Source organism: Bactrocera dorsalis, chromosome 2 (genome assembly GCF_023373825.1).
Source record: "Bactrocera dorsalis isolate Fly_Bdor chromosome 2, ASM2337382v1, whole genome shotgun sequence".
NCBI lineage: Eukaryota > Metazoa > Arthropoda > Insecta > Diptera > Tephritidae > Bactrocera > Bactrocera dorsalis.
Window position 1 is genome coordinate 103505876 of NC_064304.1, and position 21091 is coordinate 103526966.

Genomic DNA, 21091 nt, shown 5'->3' on the forward strand with positions numbered 1-21091 from the left:
AGTAATAAAATTTGATGAAAATAGGATCAGCAGACAGGATCAAAAGTTTTGGTTCCGCAGGATCGCCATGTGGAGGATTGACATGTGGAACACCTAACACACGATCACATCGCTCAGCCTACTGATGTGAACGCGACAAATTATATTTTTAAACAGCCCCTTTGTGAGGGCTAATCATTAAGCTTAGTCAGCCGGAATGATTTAGTTGAGATACAAAACACAACAGGTTTGGTTCATGTATGCTCTGAATCTGTCCTTTATTGAAAATATAAGGGTATTTATACATTTTGGTTTAACTGACTCTTCCATGACTCCGCCCCGTGTATTTCCAGTCAAAACCCGGAAAAGTATAAAGGCAGCCAATCAAAGTGATTGCTGACCTTGCGAATGCATTACAATGCGACTATACTGTTTACTCATTAGGTTGCAACACTTGTTATTTTTAGAGTGCATTGACCGTGTTGTTACACATATTGATTGCAAACATAGAAAATATTATTATTGAATTTCGTCTCGTTTGTAATGCGAAACTCTTTTGTGTATGTCGCTCTGCTTATGCATTCTTGTGTGGTCTTTTACAAATGTGACTAATTCATGAATTTGCTTATTATAATTTATGAGTGCTTGGTAAGTGGCATTTAGGTAGGACCACTACAGTATTCTCAAAAAAGTTCATTTGAGATAAGACTGCCTTGCGATATTGAACTTAACTCTTTTTGCTTTTTACCCTAAAGTTTTCATCACTTGAGGTTTTTTGTTCAAAAACTGGCGGTAGAAATTCTGTATTGCGAGAACAAAGAAGGGAGGGGTTTGCTGTTTCAGTTTATGGTAAGTGGTACCCTGTAAGTTGCCCGAGTAGGCTCCCTCTCTAGCATTCTTTACCATTCTAATATGTAAATTAATTGTAAATATTTGTTAAGAATGATATATTATTTTCGAGTATAAGCTCAGGTGATTCATGAACAGTCTCCTCTCACGATATGCGGTTTTTGAATTCCTTGAATGTCTTCCACTGAGACTGACTCGATTATTCTAGTCTATGTATCTTTAATAAAGATCAAAGTGGGCTAATGTTAAATGCAATTTAAGTTCGAATTGTGTATGTTTCCGTTTAACTATGTCTCTTTTTTTGAGTTCGGAGACCTATTAGACAAAGGAATTTATAACTTTAAAAAATAGAAGCATGCTGTTAGAATAGATTTTCTTCCTAGTTTTAAAAATAAATCCATACCACATTGATTTGTTGTTTCCAGTCTTACCACGGTACCTCGCGGATTAGATTCGCAATCTCTCTCTCTCCAACAAAATATTATAAAAGACAATAACAGAGTTCCTTAACCAAGATATCAACTATTCAAAGCAATAGCTTTAAAATAAACAACAAGAGAATTCTCATATTAGGAAGAGCACATCTCCATTTTGTATACAATTAAAGACAATATTTTAGTTAATAATTTTCATTTCTTTTATATTTTCTTCATAATTTTTTAACTTACAAACTATTAAAGCTTTTATTCTTTTTTATAATTTCTAAATTCTTACAAACTATTAAAGCCATAGAGTTGTTTCTATTGGAAGATACAATAACAATGCAAATAAATGCGATCACAGTCTTAACACACAATCGTTGTTACTCAAGTTGCCTTGATTTAAAGCTCTCAGTTGCGCTGGTAATGCCCCCGCAGCGTATATTTGTCGGACGCAGCGAACGCTTACAGCCATGGCCGCCAGGTGGCGCAGTCGGTGGCGGCTACAGGTGCGGGTGATGGCATTGGGCTATCGTGTTCACAATCACTGTGATAACCCGAGGAGGCACGACTCGATGGACGCGCCAATTTTTCGCTCATCTTCTCATCCTCCACATCTACAACGATTGTTTGCGCTTGCTGTTGTTGCAATAGCCGATTGAATTCGCTACCCAAATGTGTCATCACCGATTTGCCCACATTGACGCTCATGCCCGGCATAGCGGCCATAACGCGCGATACTTCATTGACGGCATTCATATAACCATTGCGGAAGCTATCCATCGGCTCAAGTGGCGCCACAGCAGGCATCGCGGAACGGCGGCGACTATGTTGACGCATGAAGGCAATTGTCGACTCCAGCATTTCGGCTTTGTCCATACGCAGTATGGCATCATCACCTTGGAACTCAGCTACCAGTGTCTTCAATGTGTCGAGACACTTGTTGATGCGGGCGCGACGTTGACGTTCCAACAGTGGTTTCTTCACCTTCAAGTACAGCTCCGTTTTGGTAGCGTAAAATTGTGATTGTTGTGGTACTGATTTTGTGTTCGGCGACATGTTGTTGCTGTTGTTGTTTATTCGTTTGCTGGTATTACTTTACGTGGCTTGGTTTCTCGTCTCGACCGTGCTTACACTTTGTGTTGAATGCACTCAGTAAGAAGGATGCGAGTTGAATGATGTTGAGTCTCTGACTGCTGTGGCTTTTATACTCACCGGAGCTCGACGACCGCTGCACGGTTGGCAGGAGAACAACCCCTAACTGAGTGTACAACGGATGCAAGTACAATTACTTGTGTGTGCATGTGTATGTGTTGGTTTCTGTCTGTCTTACAATGCTTGTGTCTGATTGTATGTGCCCGACGGCATGCGATACGCATTAATGTATTGTTGTTTTTGCTGTTGCTGTACGTGCTTCGGTGTGTATGCCAGGAGTGTGACTTGCATGCCGTCTCTAGTCTTCTCTATTCCTGTAGGAATTTCAAATTGGAAGCGTCACATGAAATGCTGATGGTGTTTGTTGCAGTTCAAGTGGGAGGCCTAAGTGCTTAATAGACGTGGGGGAGAAAATAATTCAAATTCGTTGGTGCTTATGCAATTAAGATTGCTGTGTATTATATTTATATAAATACATACATACATATATCTACATAAATTCGGTAGTTCTATTCATAGCTCATTAAGTTTAGCGTATCTCAAATACTCTGTTGGGTGTCTGGTGACTTCAAACGCTTTGCTGGAGTTTAGCCGCGTGTCATCCTTCAGTTGTGGGTCGTAATTTTCATCAACCGAAATTGTGGTTTAGATTTTAGTCGGCTTATTCTGATATCGCTCTATCAACTCAATTCTATTGTAATTCTTATATGAAAAAATTTTTCAGTAAGCTCTATTCAGTTTCACAATACGAATCCTTCATAACCTTCAAACTTTTGTGATATCCACATTAAGATCGGAATCTCCTGGAATCATCGGCATTCGTTCGTGAAAAGCATTCAGGTCTCAAGTGAAAATTCTGTATTAGGCCATTACCTCTATGGCTATGAAACTCTTGAATTTATCAAGAAATTGAGTACCACCAGCTCGCTTTAACTTTTCCACTGATGGATGCGACAGTTTCGTCAAATCAACGGTCCTCTTGCGAGTTTATTGGCTGGGTTTGGTATATTTTTCCCCTAATCAACGGTCTTCTTGCGAGTTCATTGGCTGGGTTTGGTATATTTAAACATAAAAACTTTGTTTTTTCTACAAAAGATGGGGTCTCGCCCACTGTTCTCACACAGTTTTGACAATCTTTGCTAATCTATCGAGCTTCCGCTAACCAGACGACTCGGCTCTACCGGTTGGTTGAAAGGCTGTGGTATAGTTTACATGCTAAGGTACATATGTAAGTAAGAAGACCGTTTCTTCTTCTGATAACTCATTTAATTCCTTTGGTAAAGTATGACGACGATTTTTGGGCATTCGCTTTACTCTTTTAAGTTAAGTTAAGTCACTTCGAATTTCCATATACTCGTAAAGTTTATGCCTCTGCACTTGATCTTCTTCAATGTACAGCTTCCTGAGCTTTTTAAAATCCTGCAGTCATTATTAAACCTGTCAGTGTAACAACTCGAAGAGATACTGAGGCTATTGTATTAGGTGCTACGTTAATCCGCTGTTTCCTCTTCCATACAACATGAACAAGTTAGGACGGTGCAGTACATATCATCACTACATCTACAGCAGGCTCCAACGGCGGTTTAGGACCATGAACTGTGATAAGACAGACACTTCATTATACACACTTTTATTTTTCGCCTCTTTAGCTAAGCTAATTGAATCTCTAATGGAGTCTGTAGATGCAATCACGGGGTTGGGCGCTATTTGTCTGAATGTGATGAGAACGAAGGGCTGCCTCAAGTTGGAGCAGAAGGCAAAATCGTGTTGAATAGCGAATTATTGGGGGTTGTTGTGATTGATATCCTAAAATATCAACTAAAAGTCTTACCATACACACTGAAGTGCAGTTCTGACTTCAGTCTGAGCCTCATCCGCCTCCTATGTGCATATAAAGTTCATATATCTTCGGTACTGTAGATTTTCTTACCTGCTTTTAGCTTCACTTGTTGCCAGAAGTGAACTTTTCCAGAGCTGAGCTGAGGTTACTCTCATTCTGCACCGCCATCCAGGCTCTCACGCTGTCGACAATCAACCGCCACTATTTGTAGGCCAACAGATTTAATCTGCTCACACATTCAAGCCAAACTTTTAATTAAACACTTATCATCTTTGTATGTATATGTGGCGACTTCTAAAAATTCATTTACCGGCAATCAAAAGTAATCAATTGCACATAGCAATGTCACTACAGTCCACTCACCAACAACTGCCCACACAGCACACGCGCAGCAAGCGCCCACTAAACACGCATGCGCCAAAGGAAAAGCATGCAAACATATGTACAAGTGTGCGCATAACTCACCTCTTGGCGAATTGTACGTACGTATGTATGTATGTATGTCTCTATTTTGCAGCGCGCCACATGAAGCGTGCCGATCGTCAAGCGCATGTGCCAAGTATCCATTAAACTGGCGCGCTGGCCGCTGGCAGCTTACAAAAGCGCGCGTGTGCCACACAAAGCAAACGTTCATACTCGCGACTATGCGGCCACTCAGCCCAGCAACGCCAAGCAGTTAAGCCATCAAGCTATAGTGCCAGTGGAGTCTGTGGAAATCACTGCAGTTTTGTGGCTAAATTGAATTGCAAGCCGCCAACAAGACCGCAAGTCGACAGGCGAAGCATGCTGGCAAGAGCCGCCCCATTGACGATGAGGCAGACCAGTTTGTTGGGCGATTTTATACCCTGAACGGGGTAAATTAAGTTTGCTGCGAAGTTTGTAACAGCGAGAAGAAAACGTTGGATATACTGTAATATATACATATATACATATGTAAATAAGATCGATGTCACGAGCTGACTGTTTATATGAGAATGAGTCTCTCAGTTTTTAAGATATCGAACTGAAACTTTGCACGAGTCCTTCTCTCTTGGAGAAAATGCTCATTGGTTGGAACCACCGATATCGGATTGCTGTAGCATGTAATTGCCATACAAACTGAACGATCGGAATAAAGTGCTTGTATGGAAAGCACTTCCATTTCACAAGATATCTTCAAGAAATTTGGCATAGATTATTGCCTAAGGACGTAATGTAAGCTCCGAAGAAACTTTTCAGATCGGACCGCCATAGCATATAGCTGCCATACAAACTGACGAATCAAAATCAAGTATTTGTTTGGAAAACTTGTTTATTTGTCGAGATATTTTTACAAAACTTGGCATGGATTATTATACGATTAAACGGTATAATTGTTGAAGAAATCATTCAGATCGGACCACTATAACATATAGCTGTCATACAAAATAACCCACCAAAACCAAATGTATGGAAACATTTTTATTTATGAAGGGTATTCTAGCTTCGGTGCAACAGAAGTTTACGTTTCTTATTTTTTTGTGCTTTGGCAGCATACTTGCAAGCAGAAGAGTTTAAAGTATACTTATCTATAAGGCATATATGTATATATACAATGTATGCAATTAGTTTGCGGCCAATGAAACCCCACCGTTGCTGATTCACCCACTTTTAAGTTGGCCCCTTGGTGTTCAAAGCTCCGAGGGGTCCAAGGAAGTGGTTCGCTCGAAGTACGGCAACAACTTTAAAGTGTGTAAAGTCAGCGAGAGTTGTTGTTAACCGTGAGTTGTTGGTTGTTTTGCTGTTGCTGCTCCCCAGAAATCCAATATACGCAGCGACGCATGCGCAGCAAGCTCAAATAGCGACGACGTGCCTCAAGTATGAAACAGCAACAGCAACAGCAACAACAACAACAGCAATTATAAACAACAGTCATACACACACACTTACATGCATACATGCATACAGCCAATGTACTCGTTTACGATAACAACAGCCCCAAACAAACGCAACGCACCAAATGCCTCTGGAAAGAAAGACAACGTCAAAGGAAAACGACAATAAGAGCCAAGCACTGTAGATATGTCGGTATGTATGTACATATGTATGTTCATAAGTAAGACTCAAAGGTAGGAAAAAAATAGGCAGGTGTTCACCTCGCGTGGGAAACACACGACAAAATCGGTTCTCACGATTCGAAAATCCGGCACACACACACACATACAGCTGCACGTGCAGAGTTACAGCAGCGCATACAGAGTAGTTATAATGATTGAGGGAGCGGTGCATAGGCGGTGTGGTGCGGGGGGTGCGGTGTGTGCATAGCTGGTTGTGGCTGGCATACCTGCACACTGAGGCAGTGAGAGCAACAACAACAGCAATAGCAATAAACTCGCTTTTATTGTACAACAACAACAGCAACAACCACCAACAGCTATAAAGTCGTATTTATTGTACAAAAACAACAAAAATCGTACTTTTGTGCCGTCGTCACACCAACTGACGCTTGCTGCGTGATATTCGAGCATGCATGTTGTTGTTGTAGTTGTTGGCTGTGCATTGGCATTTTGTGCCGTTTCGGGTGTGTGTTTGCGCCTTTGGCCGCATTTGTTATGCATGCTACATTATAAGGTGCTTATCAATGTTATTAAAGCGACTCGATTGTTGTTGTTGCGCTAGTGTCGTTACTAGTTGTTGTTGTTTTTATTAATTTTTTACCTTTTGCTTTCGCACATCACAGCGGCAGCTCGTCAGCCGTTGCGGCCGAAGTGGCGTATGGCTCAAGAGGCGTTAAACGGCGAACGCTTTGCTGGTTTGTTGTTGTTTTTGTAGTGAATTATTTTAATTTTCATAAGGCTTGTTGCGGGCGCGTGTTAACCACAAGCGCTACTGGGAGGCTCACGAATACAAACACACAGCCGCACACGTGTGCAAACGAGCAGACAGAGCCAGCAGTGAAGTCGAGTGGTGTCGTGCTTGTGGGCGGCGGCAGTGGGGGTACGTTCGCCAACTAAAGCTATGCGGCAAGCTGATTGGGTGGCTGGCTGGCTGGTTGGTTGGTTCAGCGCGTGCGCGTTCTTGCTTCAAGCTTGCGTTGGCAGTCGCGCTTGTCTCGTTTGTATTTTGATTTTATTGAAGGACATTTATTGCATGTGCCTTCGCTGCTGGTGTTGTTGTTGTATTGGCAATTGCGTGGCTACCGTATTTTGCTGTAGCTACGTATGTAGCTGTGTAACGGTGTTGTATACGTTTTGTTGCATGTCGTCGTTAGTTGTTGTTGCTGGTTCATTTGTCCGCTGACATGTTGCACAAATTGGTGTACAAGTTGATGTGCGTAGTTAGCTAGATGATCGCAATATGTTTTAGGCCTGCGAGACACCTCTAGAGCTCGTTGCTTACAATATGGGTTAAGCCAATTTAATTTGTTTCTTGAATATTAATGACCGCTCGCTTTTTATATAGTACTTAGTATGAACTAAGAATTTGATGAGGTCACCATAATTTCTTGAGGCATAAAACAGTTTACATACAGTTTTTAGAGGAGCTTGGAGCTTTATAATGTGAACCAGTTAGTTCAACACTGAAAACAAACTTTGAAATATTCACAAAAGTAGAACGTCTTAAGACGCAAGCCCACTTATGTATGTATACCTTAGAGTCACTAAACCGAGTTTCGGCTGTTTTTTTTTCTGTTGTCATGGTTGCGAGGGAGATTTGAGTAGGCAAAAGCCGCTGAAATAGAGTGGCTTTAGTCATCATCTTATGATATCGCTAGGTCGCCGCCTCAGTTGCACAGGTTTAGTCACTTATTATTATAGCATAAATATCTAATTGTAAGAAATCGCAAAATAAGTCTAAACTGGTGGAACCATTGTCATCTTCATCCACACTAATCATTTTTGAAGAGTATTAAGATCACAAGTCAAAAGTTCGCTTTAGGAATTACCTCTTTGTGTATCAAAGTCATGAATCCACCAACAGATTAAGCGCCACCAGCTCCCATGACCTTTTTTACATCCGTTAATGATGGTTTCGTCAAACCAACAGTCCTTTTGGCTAATTGGTTGCTGAGTTTGCACTTCGAAGCTAAGGGTGTACGGCATCCGTTTCTGCTTGAAAATGTTATAACGGTTTAGTATCGTCAATTTAAAGTTAATGGAGAGCTCTTGACAGAAAACATCCACTCCAATCTGCCATTGCCGTCAGATACCTAGTTTGCAAATTCTTCTTCTTTACTGCCGAAGACACCGTTTACGCGGTTATAGTCGAGTTTGCAACAGACCGCCACTCATTCTTCCATGCCATTGTCCATGCCTCTGCCCCATGCAGCAGGACGGGTTTGATGAGTGCCCTTTAGAGTAGGGCTTTGTTCGTCGAGAGGGGACTCTACTTTTCAATTGCCTACTCAGTCCAAAGAAGCACCTGGTGGCAAAAGTTTTTTTTTGGACTCCGAGGCTAACATTGTTGTTTGTGTTAATACTGGTTCCAAAATAGACGAAATTATCTACGACTTCGATGTTACGTGGGATCTAGGTCGCGAATACGACCATAGGAGATATTTCGTTTTGCCATCGGTCAGTACCAGACCTATTTGCTTCGCTTCCTTATTCAGTCTGGAGGAATCAAACTAACTGTGCGGATGTTGAAGCCAATGATTTCAAAATTATGGGCGTTTGTCAGCAGCTATACACTCTTATACAAGATTTTACCTGTTCGATTAAGCTCTGATGCTCGTATTATTTTCTCCAACAGTATATTGAAGAAGTCGCACGATAGCTAGTCACCTTGTCTTAAAACTCGTTTGGTATCGAACGTCTCGGAGAGGTCCTTTCCGATCTTGATAGAGTTATTGGCGTTAGCTTACACAGCCGTATTAGCTTTATGGGGATACTAAGTTCCGACATAGCGGCATAGAAGCAGTTTCTTTTCGTGCTGTCGCAGACGGCTTTAAAGTCCCCGAAGAGGTGGTGGTGTGCGGATCTTCCTTTTACGGGTCTTTTCCAAGATTTGACGCATGATGTATATGTGGTCAGTTGTAGATTTTCAAAGCCTAAAGCCACACTGACAAGGTCTATTCAGTTTGTTGACATTGGGCTTCAGTCTTTTACACAGTACGCACGATAGACCCTTATATGCGATGTTGAGAAGGCTTCTCACATGGTAGTTGGCGCAAATTGTGCGGTCTCCATATTTGTGGATTGGACCGACCACACTTAAATTAAAGTCGTGGGGGATGCGCAGAAGCTGATACATGCTCCTTAACAGTACGCCGTATTAGCAAAGCTCAGCCGACAATCCATCGTCCACTGCCGCTTTGTTGTTCTTCAGTCGGGTAATTGCTATTCGAACATCTTCATGATCGGGCAATGAAACATCCGCTTCACCCTCATCGTTTGGGAAATCGGATTCACCATCTCCTGGTGTCATGCTTTCACTGTCATCACAGAAGTGTTAAGACAACCTACGTATAAAATTAAGAAAAAACTCCTAAAGAGAGTTCTATAAGTTTAGCTTGTTGCTTAACTATCGCCTGTTTAGATTGTCAAAGTAGTGAATTCATAGTTACTAGTTTTTAAATTAGCTCTACATTTAATCCATTTTAAATATTTGATACCGAATCCCCTACGTGACATAACGAAGCTAACGGTAATTGCTTAAGAATTTTGTTTTTAATTTTTTTCTGATTTTACTTTTTTCTGATAATCCAAATAATCCGGTGCTTATCTAAACTACTATCCCATAAACAACGCACACGCATGCGCCCATGACCTGATAACATCGCCTGCGAAGTCGAGAGGAGTTTCCCCACCATAATTTACTACACATGCATAACGAAGAACGCATCGCACCCCGTCGTGTACCGTAACTGCCGCACAGCCAATAACACGCAGAAAGCAAAAATCTACACGTTCTTTCCAGCACCGAATCAAAGGAGCAATCAAAACCATATTTAAGCGTATGTGCATTTTAACGGTCACGGGAACTTTGTATTTGCGTTGTGGCAGTGTAACGCACACGTGCAACACAGGTTCAAAACGGTTGATTTGTGTGCGCACTGCTCACCTCAATAAAAGGACAGTGAAAATGCCTAAAATGCGGGACTCAGGTTCATCGCATTGTGCGCCCTGCCAATTGCCTTCGTTACAGGTACATACATTCTTCACGCATTTCAAACATTCTATACGTGCTGGCGTATGTGTGTGTGTGCAATTGCTTTATGAATAGTGGTAAATTGTAGGCAAAAGTAAATGTTGTTGATCCTTATGCAGGACGCTCGCATGCACGTGTGAAGGCAGCGTGGGAAAGGTAAACTGCTGCACTGACTCGTCGACTAGATAATGTGCGTTGCATGGTTATTTATGCCTTTGAGCAAGGTTGTTTGTGCCACATCATGGTGTTGGTGTTGTTGCATTGATTACAAGCATAAGCACATGTGTAGGCTTTGGTTTGGGCAGTTTGTGTGCGTGCAAGGCGCAGGACTTTCCAATGCGCATGTGTGCCACAGCAGCAAACAGCAAGTGGTGGCGAAGTGACTTGATTGTTTGCTGGCATTTCAACACGTATTAGCTGCCACAAATCCTGCAAAGTGCCTGTGATATATTGTTGTAGTAGTTCTGCACCTAAAATAAACAGCAAATATCCAACTGTAAGTGGCGCAGTAATGTTGCACGTGTGCGTTGCACCGACCGCATAGTGTGTGCGCGCTGTGTTTTTCAGATTTTTTTCTTCTTTTTTGGTGAGTTAGTGTTGGTGCTGGTGTTTTTTATTATCATATTGATTGTTATTGTTGTACTTTTGTGGCACAACGAAGCTACCCTGTCCGTTATCATTTAAACGCAGCACATATGACGATTTGTCACGGCGCGTCCATGTGGTATTATGTGTCATACGAGCGTTGACTGGCCGCGTCGGCGCGACAAGTGTTTGTCACGTCTACGGCTGGTAAACGAACTACGAACGAACAGTTCTTGGTGTTGTCGTTGCTATTGTTTATCAAAAGAATTTGTATGCGCAAGCAAAGATCGCTTCGAGGAGGCATTATTTTTGTATGGTAATACGATCGCCTTATCGAAATTGCTATACATACTTGTTGTCGACGATAGTGGCCCCACATGTACACAAAACTTCTTCGTTCCGTTTTTTTTTTTGTTGGTTTGTAACCACGACAGTTCAGCAACAAAGAACATGCGTTGTTTATTGCGCGGCCGCCCTCTTAAGCATATTGAGGTTAGGTTTTCTTTCCGACGAACTCATTTCGAGTGCCCGATATGCCGCCTCAAGTGGCCCGTGCTAGCGCGTGCAGTTTCGAAACTTCCTCAGCTCGGCTCGGTTGCTAGTTAGCACTTGAGTTGGCTGCCGTTTACCGTTACATTCCAGTGAAATTTTCGCAAATCGCACTTTGTAGTTGCGGCAAATAGCGGCAAGCGGAAATGCCATGCATGCGAGTTTGTGGGTGCAATTTGTTGTGTGTGGCATAAGCGCGTCGCCGCGCCGCGCCGCTCTCGAGTGCATGCCACAGACCACAGCATAATCGATTTTCGGTGCGTCTATTATTATGTTGTATAATTACTGGAGACACGCCGCTGAAAATTGCTCTCGCCGCAGTTTTTTTCTCTCGTTTAGTGTCTTACAACGTTCTGCTATTAATTATTCCAATTATGCCCAAATTTACTCAAGTATCCACATGCGCATTTAAAAAAATAGTTTTTTTTTGTCTCAAAATGTCTTAAATAAACATTGCGTATCACTCTGCGGCACGCCCCCTGCAGCGCTTGACTAGGCATGAGTAGTTTGGTGCTTCTTCGCAGTCATTATGGGACATGTCTTCTGTAAATTTATTTTTAGTTTTCATGCTAAAGAGCAGCGTCAAGTTGATAAGTTTGTGTCATATTGTAAAATGGGGCTCAGCATACCGATAGTCGCCTTAATTATGCTTGTATCTGATAGATCTCATATTACAGCTATAATTCTTAATTCTACTTCTGGAAAGTCGACCCGCTTAGCTTTAAAAGAGATCCCATATTGGCTCTTGGATATACTATCTGATCAAATTTGACTCGCAAACTGAATGTGAACCGTGAAAATATTGGTTTTTTGTCAATCAGAGTCAAATATGATCAGATGGAATTCTTCAGCCCGAAGGGCGCCATGATGAAACCATGCCATAACTTAAAGACAAATATTGCTTAAATGACAAATATTATGTATGTTGCAATATTTATAGATTAGATTCTCCGAGCCATTTTACTCGTTGGTATAGTCTATATGGCCAATTATAACGCGTGATCCAAGTATAGCTACTTTTTTAAATAGCCTTTTTCGACAGAACACGTCCATCAGGCAGTCAAGAAGCTGAGAGTGTACACGAAAACCGTGGAGAGTCAATTCAGCGCCGTTCACAGCAACTCGGACTAACGTATGGAACGACTTTGCGCATTTTACGCCGAGATCTTAAATTGCAAGCGTGCAAGAACTCAAGCCTCTCAGTCTTCCCAGTCGACATAGTTTCGCTCTATGGGCTCTTGAAAAGTTCCAAGAAGATCGACGTTCTCGAGCCATATTTTGTTCAGAGAAGAGGCTCATATCTGGCTCAATGGATATGTACAATAAACAAGCAAAATTGCCGCATTTGGGGGGAAGAACAACATGAAAAGATTCAAGAGCTACCATTTCACGGGTTGGTGGAACCATCGGTGGTTTCTTCAAAAATGATGCCGGTAAGAACGTAACCGTCAAGGGCGACCGTTATTGCGCAATGATCATCAAATATTTGATACCTGAAATAGAAGCTCGTGATCTCGGCGACATTTGGTTTCAACAAGAAGGCGCCACTTCCCAAATATCGCATCAATCAATGGATTTATTGAGAGAATACTTTCGTGGGCAGATAATTTTACATTTTGGGGCGGTCGATTGGCCATCAAAATGGTGTGATAAGCCACCTTTAGACTTTTTCTTGTGGGGCTATGTCAATGTGGGCAATCCCGCTTCGGTTCAGGCCTTAGAGCAAATCATTCCGCGTGTCATTTGCCAGTTGCTAGTGGAGGAGCTAGCCTCTAATATTTCAGCAGACAACTTCAGAGTTAATATCTACGTGAACAGACAAGCAACATTTAGGCTTTAACTTCGTCTCGCATATCAGCCAGAAAAAGTCTTGGAAAGCAGAGCATAATTGGAGTCTGTCACCAGAACAAAGCGACTTCATTTCTACTGATTAACATTAAAAATCCGATCTATTATCTATACGATGATGTTGATACGATTATGGCAAGGAAACTCGAAACCCTAAGCCCAATAGAACGATCTACCCTAGGTGTAAAAACTGCAAAAGATATCTGTAAAACGGTAGACTGAAAATAATTAAAGTTCCTACTCACACTCGACCGAAGGAACTGTAAGAACATGATTGGTATACTCACTGGCCTGCAGAACGGCACCAATAGATCGAGAAGACTGCAGGAACTGTTAAGAGCAAGACACCAGACAAACAATGGAGCATTCCTCGTGTAATTGTTCCGCTTTGGCAAGCCTACGTTTTAAGCGTTTGGAGGCCCCCTGGTATAAGACACTGGAAGAGGTAACGTACAGAGTCGGTTGAAATTCGTGTCAAAGACAGACAACTTAAAGGATGACTACTCCTGATAGACTTCGTAACGGAACTTCATCTGGTACCAAAAGTGCTCTATGCGTGGCTCATTAGCCTACCAGACCAACCTAACCTAACATTACCAATCATTGATAGTTATTATGGTTAATTTTAACTTCCTGTTCGTGAAAGTTGAAAACTCACTGTCTTTCTTTACTCTTTTCTGTAATAATAATAACTCTACGTCGCCCGCAAAAACTATTCTAAAGACGCGTCCGATAAGCATAATTACGCCCATGACCACATGCAGCAAATTGTCGTCTGTGCTGTCACAGGCACTTGTCTTGTGTCACGTGTCTAGACGAGTTTCCTCGCCGGCAGTAAAAGTGATTTGCACTGCGCATGCCCATAGGCATTTTTATGTCATGTTATCAGCGGCTTGCAAGTCACTCAGACAATGCGCTGATTATCCGCGTCGCCGTCGCCTTTCAATTGTAATTTAGGTCGCGGTATGACTTTGTAATTAAGTAATAGGTTTGCCAAAAACTAAAAACATGTCTGCGGTTATCGGTTTCATCTTTGCGTTTTTACAGGAAAATGTAAATATTTTTGTTTTGAAACACATTTTATTTTTTAAAATTTTCTTTTTGTGTACTTATCTTTGAATTATTTTTGTTTGCTTTTTCGGTGCAAATTTATTTGCTTATTCAAGGCCATTTTTCATGCAAATTTGTATTCGAAAAATATGTTAATTCATCTCTTCGCAGTTCGAATTTATTTGGTGATACACAAATAGTTAATATCTATGATATATTCTAATTGCCATCATCAGCTTAGTACACGAAGTATTTTTGTTATACAAGCTTTTTTTATCGTTTTCGTTTTTCCTTAGCCACTTTACTTTCCGCTAAAGTGATAAACCTACGTACATGTATACCTCAAGCTATTACAATACCCCAATTACTTAAGTCTGCAAAATTTATGAAATTTTATATCAAGTCGCGACAAAGTGGCGAGTGCGTGCCACTTCAGGATATCTCCTTTTTCTTTTTTTCCTCGTGTCCTCTTGAAATTAATTCTTCTTATGACAGTTGGTTATTATCAAATGTCCGGCGCAGACAACCGTCCTTAAGGATATGCGTATGACTCATCACTTTTGTGAGTTCATAGTACCCTAATTACTGTCGCATACTCTATACTCAAATACCACTCAGACGGCAATTACTGAAGATGCAATTTTTAACCGTGTCTGCAAACGAGTTTTGCAAAAAAAGTTTTAAAATTTTGAAGATCAATTCGTTAATTTTTATGGACTGTACTTTTTATCGACAGCTAAAAATAAACCACGCATAGATTAGGTTGGTTCTTTGCTGTACCAGATGGAGTTCAGATACTAAGTTCAAGAAAAGTAGTAGAAAGTCAAGTGCCCTTGACCGAATTTTAACAGCCTTTCCGGCTCCATTATCGATACCTCCTCCAGTGTATCATACCGTGCAGATCCCAGATGCTTACAGCGTAGTCTTGTCAATGCGGAACAACTGCACGAGAGATGTTCCATTGTTTCCATGGTGCGCTGCAATAGAGATTTCTTGCAGTTTTCTCGTTTTGTCAACCCCATCTTGTGGGCGTGTGTCGCCACCAGACAGTGACCAGTCAGTATTATAGGAGTTTTGTGTATCTCCGAACTACGGTTTTGCATATGAGTTTTGCAGTTTTTCACCATGTAGATCGTTCCATCGGATTTTGATTTTCTTTACCATGCTTCTGTTGAGATCGTCGTAAAGTCTATGAATGGGTTTCCCAATGTTGATCACGACTATTTCATTATTAACGACTGTCCGCGCGAAGGAAGGACAAAAACCTTCGAAGACGAAGAATTTGAGACGTCGCCAAACCATTTAAAAGCGACTATATATTGGGAATGATTTAGAAGCAACGAACTTGCTATACCAGGAGAGGCACGAAAACGTGATATTACTGCATGACAACGCTCGTTGTCAAAACTTGTTACCTGGAAACGCTTAAATGGGTAGGACTTCTACCCCCATCCGGTCAAATATTGCACCGTCCGATTAATATTTATTCCCTTCGATGGCACATGGTCTGGCTCAAAAGCAGTTCCACTCGCAAGACGGGGTCAAAAAAAGGCTTCCATCTTTGGTTGCATCACAAGATGATTCAAGCTTTACCAGAAAAATGCGAAAAATGTGTGGCTTGCGATGGGCAATACTTCAAATAATTCGTTTGTAACCATTTTCTTTCAATAAAATTGCATTTTTTTTTTTTCAAAATGAGTTGTGACAAGCTTAGTCTATCTTCCCTAAGTCGAAGTGTGGTCATTAATTTGCTTCTGGCATTCTTATAATACCGGTTCCCGGTCGCGAATTTCATATAGATAATTTTATTGAAATTCGAGGAAAGCCAACCAATCTGTGGTCTATTGTACCCTCTCTTGTCATTACCTTCATTTAATCCAGTTAAATCAAACAGGCTTAGAAAAGCTACTGTGTTAATGTTTCCAGAACACAATAGATTCACTGAATTTAATTTCCCAATATTCTGACTCCTTCTTCTTACGATTCCGCGGTAATTTAGGAGTATGTGTTCTGGTATCTTTGCTGTTTGATCACATAAGCGACACAAATCCGTGGAATAGTATCCTACTATGTGCAGATGAGACCACAGCCTGCAGTGGCCTGTATAAAATCTCCCAAGTTGTCTGACATTGTTACTGAGAAAAGCATAAAGTTTTCTGAACCGCTTTGTATCGAACTCTTTTCGCCAAGCACTTGTTGCCACTGGCGTGTTATACTGGCCCTTTTCTACTGCCTAGACTCCGCTCCTATCGGACAGGTTGTTGCAACTTCTTTCTCCAAGAGATCGGCTAACTCATTCTCATTTCCTATATACCCAGGAAGCCATGTTAGTAGGAAATTGTTTTTAGTGGCAACCCTGAAAAGTATTTTTATGCACTCCAGGATTCGGTATCATCTGTGAGTGCCGAGATGTAGGCGGATGGATCCCAGTTGTCGCTTAGTGAAAGACCTTTAGGGGTTAGGGGTTAACTATAAGCAATCCAGGAAGTACTTATTCAATACAAATTCATGCTAAAAATCTATGCTTGAATACCTAACCAGCCTCCATGTATGGTATACTTAAGTGAATAGACTCATGCCGGTGGAGCTTCTGGGAAGGCAAACGGTTTTGTTCACAGATTTCAAGGAAGTCGCCTTTTACCATGGGCATTAGTCATCGAAGGACGGCAATTCCTAAGCTCCCTTGAATAAGAGTCAAAATTGGCAAGTCTACAATGGTTAATCGTGTTTCGAAAAATCTGCTTGCTCCGGCAGGGTGCTCAAAGAATTTGTAGGCGCATAAATCAAAAAAGGGACAAAATTTACTTACGAATTTGAATTGACTTTTGGATTTTGGGCTCGTTATATAAAAATTGACAGTCCCACATTGAATAAAATGGGTTAGTGCGGTTGTTCTAACGTTTAGTTCTACGACTATAATTGCAGTTGAAGATGCTTAAAGAATCCAAATAACCAACTAGTAAATTTAATGAAAAACATTTGAAAGATTTAGGCATATCTAAGTGGAATGTCTAGCCTTTCACTTTGAGCGCTCGCTTGATGGATTCGGAAGGACACAGGCACTGTGGCGGCTACGGGTTGTAGATATAGGATACGGAAGATTGGATTTTAAAGAATTCGGTTGTAGTCATTAATCATCCGAAATCTATGAATAGTCTCTGAAAGGACTTCTTAACTTATTTACTACCGCGGTCTTTCATCTTTATTATAATGGAGAAATAGCATCGCTGAATACTTGGTTGAAAACATCTCCCATTAGAACTTGGGGCGCTTTCAAAAGCGTTTAAATTAGATTGTTTTCGATTCGATTACCGAAAACTTGGTTGAAAGCATCTCTTAGTAGAATTTCGGACGCTTTCAAAAGCGTTCCTTTTTTCAATTTTAAGTGCTGTTTTGCGATAACGAGGCAGTTGATCAAGAACTTTCCTGCTTGATTGGCTAAACTAATTGAGTTGCTAAAATTTGATTAACACATCATCAGTGCACCATATGTTAAGTAAAATCGACTATCAGTGCGAAAAAAGCGCAGCTTCCAAGCAAACTAGCGCTTTCATAACACATGATAATATATTTCTTACATAATCGAGTAGCCAACTTCGCTGCCACAAACCTGTGCACAACGCGTGGCCCACATGCGCCGTCTTGCCACATTACGCTTAGCAGCAACCCACACATACACGCAGCCAGCACTCCTTCATGGCTGAATGCCTAAACAACGAGGCATCGAATAAAAAAAAGAACATACAACAGTGTTGCACCAAAGAGCTGAAGTATCACTAATAACAACAGCAACAATACGCCCGGTAACAAGCAATAACCAGAAGCTTGAGGTTGACGCGCAGCCAACACGCGCACGAAGGACCTCAGCACGCCACACACTCACCGCTTAACACAGTCAGCAACTAATAATAATATGTATGTATGTATGAGTGAATAACGCCCGCTATGAGCACAAGTAGTCAAAGGTCGTTAGTGTAAATAGTAAAAAATAAAATGAAAACAAAAAAACAAGTAATAAAAAGTGCGACAAAAAATGTTGATCGCTCGTTGATCACCGATCATCACACATAATTGTGGCACCAGAGTTCATTTTTTTTTTACAAAGGGCTGTGTTAATTTACAACTACAACGCTGTGGTATTGATATTAAATTTTGAAACTAAAAATATATGCTGATGTGGCACTTAGGCCTTGTGGCATACAAAAAAAAACAAAAAACCTGATAGACACACATTTTATTACCTTAAAGGCCAACAAAACACTGTCGAATTGCTTCCCACGATCACAAAGGATCAGCAGTAAGCAACAGAGACCAGCAAACCATAACACTAAAGCAAATTGATTGGTGCGACATGAGGTATGCAACACTATTAAATTACACGCAGTGAACGCAAATATCCTGACGAACGGCCGATTAAGGCGTAGAGCAGCGCACAACAACAGCAGCAACAATGAGTGTAGGCAGCAACAAATGTTCCTTAAGATTATTTGCCTTTCAATTTATTTTTGTTTTAATTTTTTTTTCGAATTTCTCATTTTTTTTTTTAATTTTTCAAATTTTTTTTTTCAATTTCTTTTGTTTTTTGCCTCCATAACTCCTTTATATGCCACTTTTGCTGTGTAAGCCTTATTTGTATTATTTTTCCATTTTTTCTTAATGCTGCTGCTTCTTCTTCCTTGCTAGTGCTTCCCTTTAGTGCGGCAATAAATTGTATTTGCCTTGCCATTGAAGCGTTGAAAATCGAAAATATTCTCCCACGATCGTTTTTCTATATAGACTTTATCCAATACTCATATTTACTATGTAGAGCGTCAGTCCCTGTGGATCCTTAAGCAAAATGCACACGTGTTCCATAAAATTTTTGTGCGTGCTCATACAGAGTTTATGCACGATTTGCTTTATAAGAAAAAAAAACTACAAAAATAACCTGCTGTTGTTGTTGCATACAAAATTTTATGGCATTAACTATAAGATAGCAGGACACTTGGGCAGCAGCAGTAACAACAACAACCGACACGACCAAAAACGAAAACCAAAAGTGATCATTAAATGGTCCAAGTGTTTGCCTCAAACAAAAAAATATAAGAAAACGACAACAACAACGCACGTTTTCATATAACAGAAACTGAAATTAAAGAAAAAATCACTAACAAAAACAAAAACTGAAGAAAAAATCGAAAAAAATGCTTGATCCTTAAGGCAAGTAGCAAAAGGATCCGCTTGCAAAAACACGGCTTGCATTCAAAAGTGTGGGAACATGACCGTACACGAGTTTCACACGATCCCAGTCCCAGGATAAGCAGACTCCGACATGAAATGAAATGAATTACTTTCATGCCCATTATCCTTATGGCTTATATATACATAAATATAACTACGCGCATTGTCTGTCTGCTGCATCTCCAATTCCCTACAATTCCTTCGCATCCACCTCCTCATCACAAGCAGCCACAAACTTGTTAACGCACAGGTGTGAGTGAGCGCGCCTGCCAGCTGTGCTCTCGCTCTCACCACCGGCTGCAGGTTAAATCTCACACACCAGCACGGCACAGCACAGCACACAGCTCGTCGCTCATCTGTGGCACGTCGAAAACGCACCTGCCATTTTTTATGTACGGATTTTTCAGCTCCTTTTGTCTGCACACACAGATCCTGCTGGCGTTCCCACACTCCGAAAACCGACTTGTTTATGCGTACTATTGGAATTTTATGTGCGATTCACTTCACTACTCTCTTTACCCTGTGACCTGCTATGCCTTTTCACATATACTTGTTGTTGTGCGCATGCGCCGAGCGATTTTGTATAAAAGGCGCGCCAGCGACAGGACTCAACATCATTCAAGCGATAGCATTCGTACAGTGAGCAACACCAGCAAGTCATACACAGCTCTACTACGTTAAAAGCAAGTCTTTGAGCATATTTTCTTCTTCACACACAAAAAAACCGTAAAACAAAATAACAACACAAAATGTACACCGCCGAGTATGAGAACAGCGTCAACATGAGCGCCGAGAAGCAACAGAAGAAGGTCAGCTATAGCATTAAGCGTTTGCTGAAGCAACTCTTCAAAACACAACAACAAAAGCAAAAGCAACAACAAGAATTGTTGGAGAATTTCGCCAACAGCAAGAAAGCCAACTCATTGGAATCACTCGAATCTCTGGAGAATTCACGCAATGCCGATCTGGAGTCCGTAGCTGAGTGCATCTCTCTCGAATCCTGCGAGAATGATGCCAATGAACGTTTGGCCGCTTCATGCGATTTGGAAGATTACGAATTTGCCGATATCACCACAGTGCCCGTACATTTCTTACGCACAGCACATGGTACTTTCTTCTGGACCGCCAACACTGATTTGCCAGCCGATAATGATCTTATCGAACCCTTGTACTGCAGCACCGGCAATCAGATCGCCACCACACAAATGCAAGATCGTTGGGCACAAGCCTAAGCGCATGTGGCTGATGAGATGTAGAGCGAGCAAGTGTGATACAGCGCCACTGAGGTCTTCCAGGTCCACTACACACACATACATAGTGGACCATGCTGAGAAACGCAAAGCTTTAATTGTTTGTGATATTTTTGAAAGTACTTACATGTATATAAGAAATGGTTAGAAAATTAATGTTTACAAATATTTATACAAAAGAAAAAATTATACAATACAACAATGAAAACAAAAACTAAATACTCTTGTGTTATCTTTAT

The 21091-nt window shown here is 41.1% G+C and overlaps 2 protein-coding genes across 2 annotated transcripts; one reads left to right on the forward strand and one right to left on the reverse strand.

Moving 5' to 3' along the window:
• Window positions 1-1441: 1441 nt before the first annotated feature.
• On the reverse strand, window positions 1442-2958 carry LOC105221998 (enhancer of split m5 protein). The gene has a single exon (XM_011199153.4). It carries the CDS (start codon window positions 2304-2306, stop codon window positions 1713-1715), a length of 594 nt encoding a protein of 197 aa, XP_011197455.2. The 5' UTR covers window positions 2307-2958; the 3' UTR covers window positions 1442-1712.
• A 15762-nt stretch (window positions 2959-18720) lies between these two features.
• Window positions 18721-21091, forward strand: LOC105221997 (enhancer of split m4 protein). Its single transcript, XM_011199152.4, has one exon. The coding sequence runs from the start codon at window positions 20352-20354 to the stop codon at window positions 20832-20834; it is 483 nt and encodes a 160-aa protein (XP_011197454.1). The 5' UTR covers window positions 18721-20351; the 3' UTR covers window positions 20835-21091.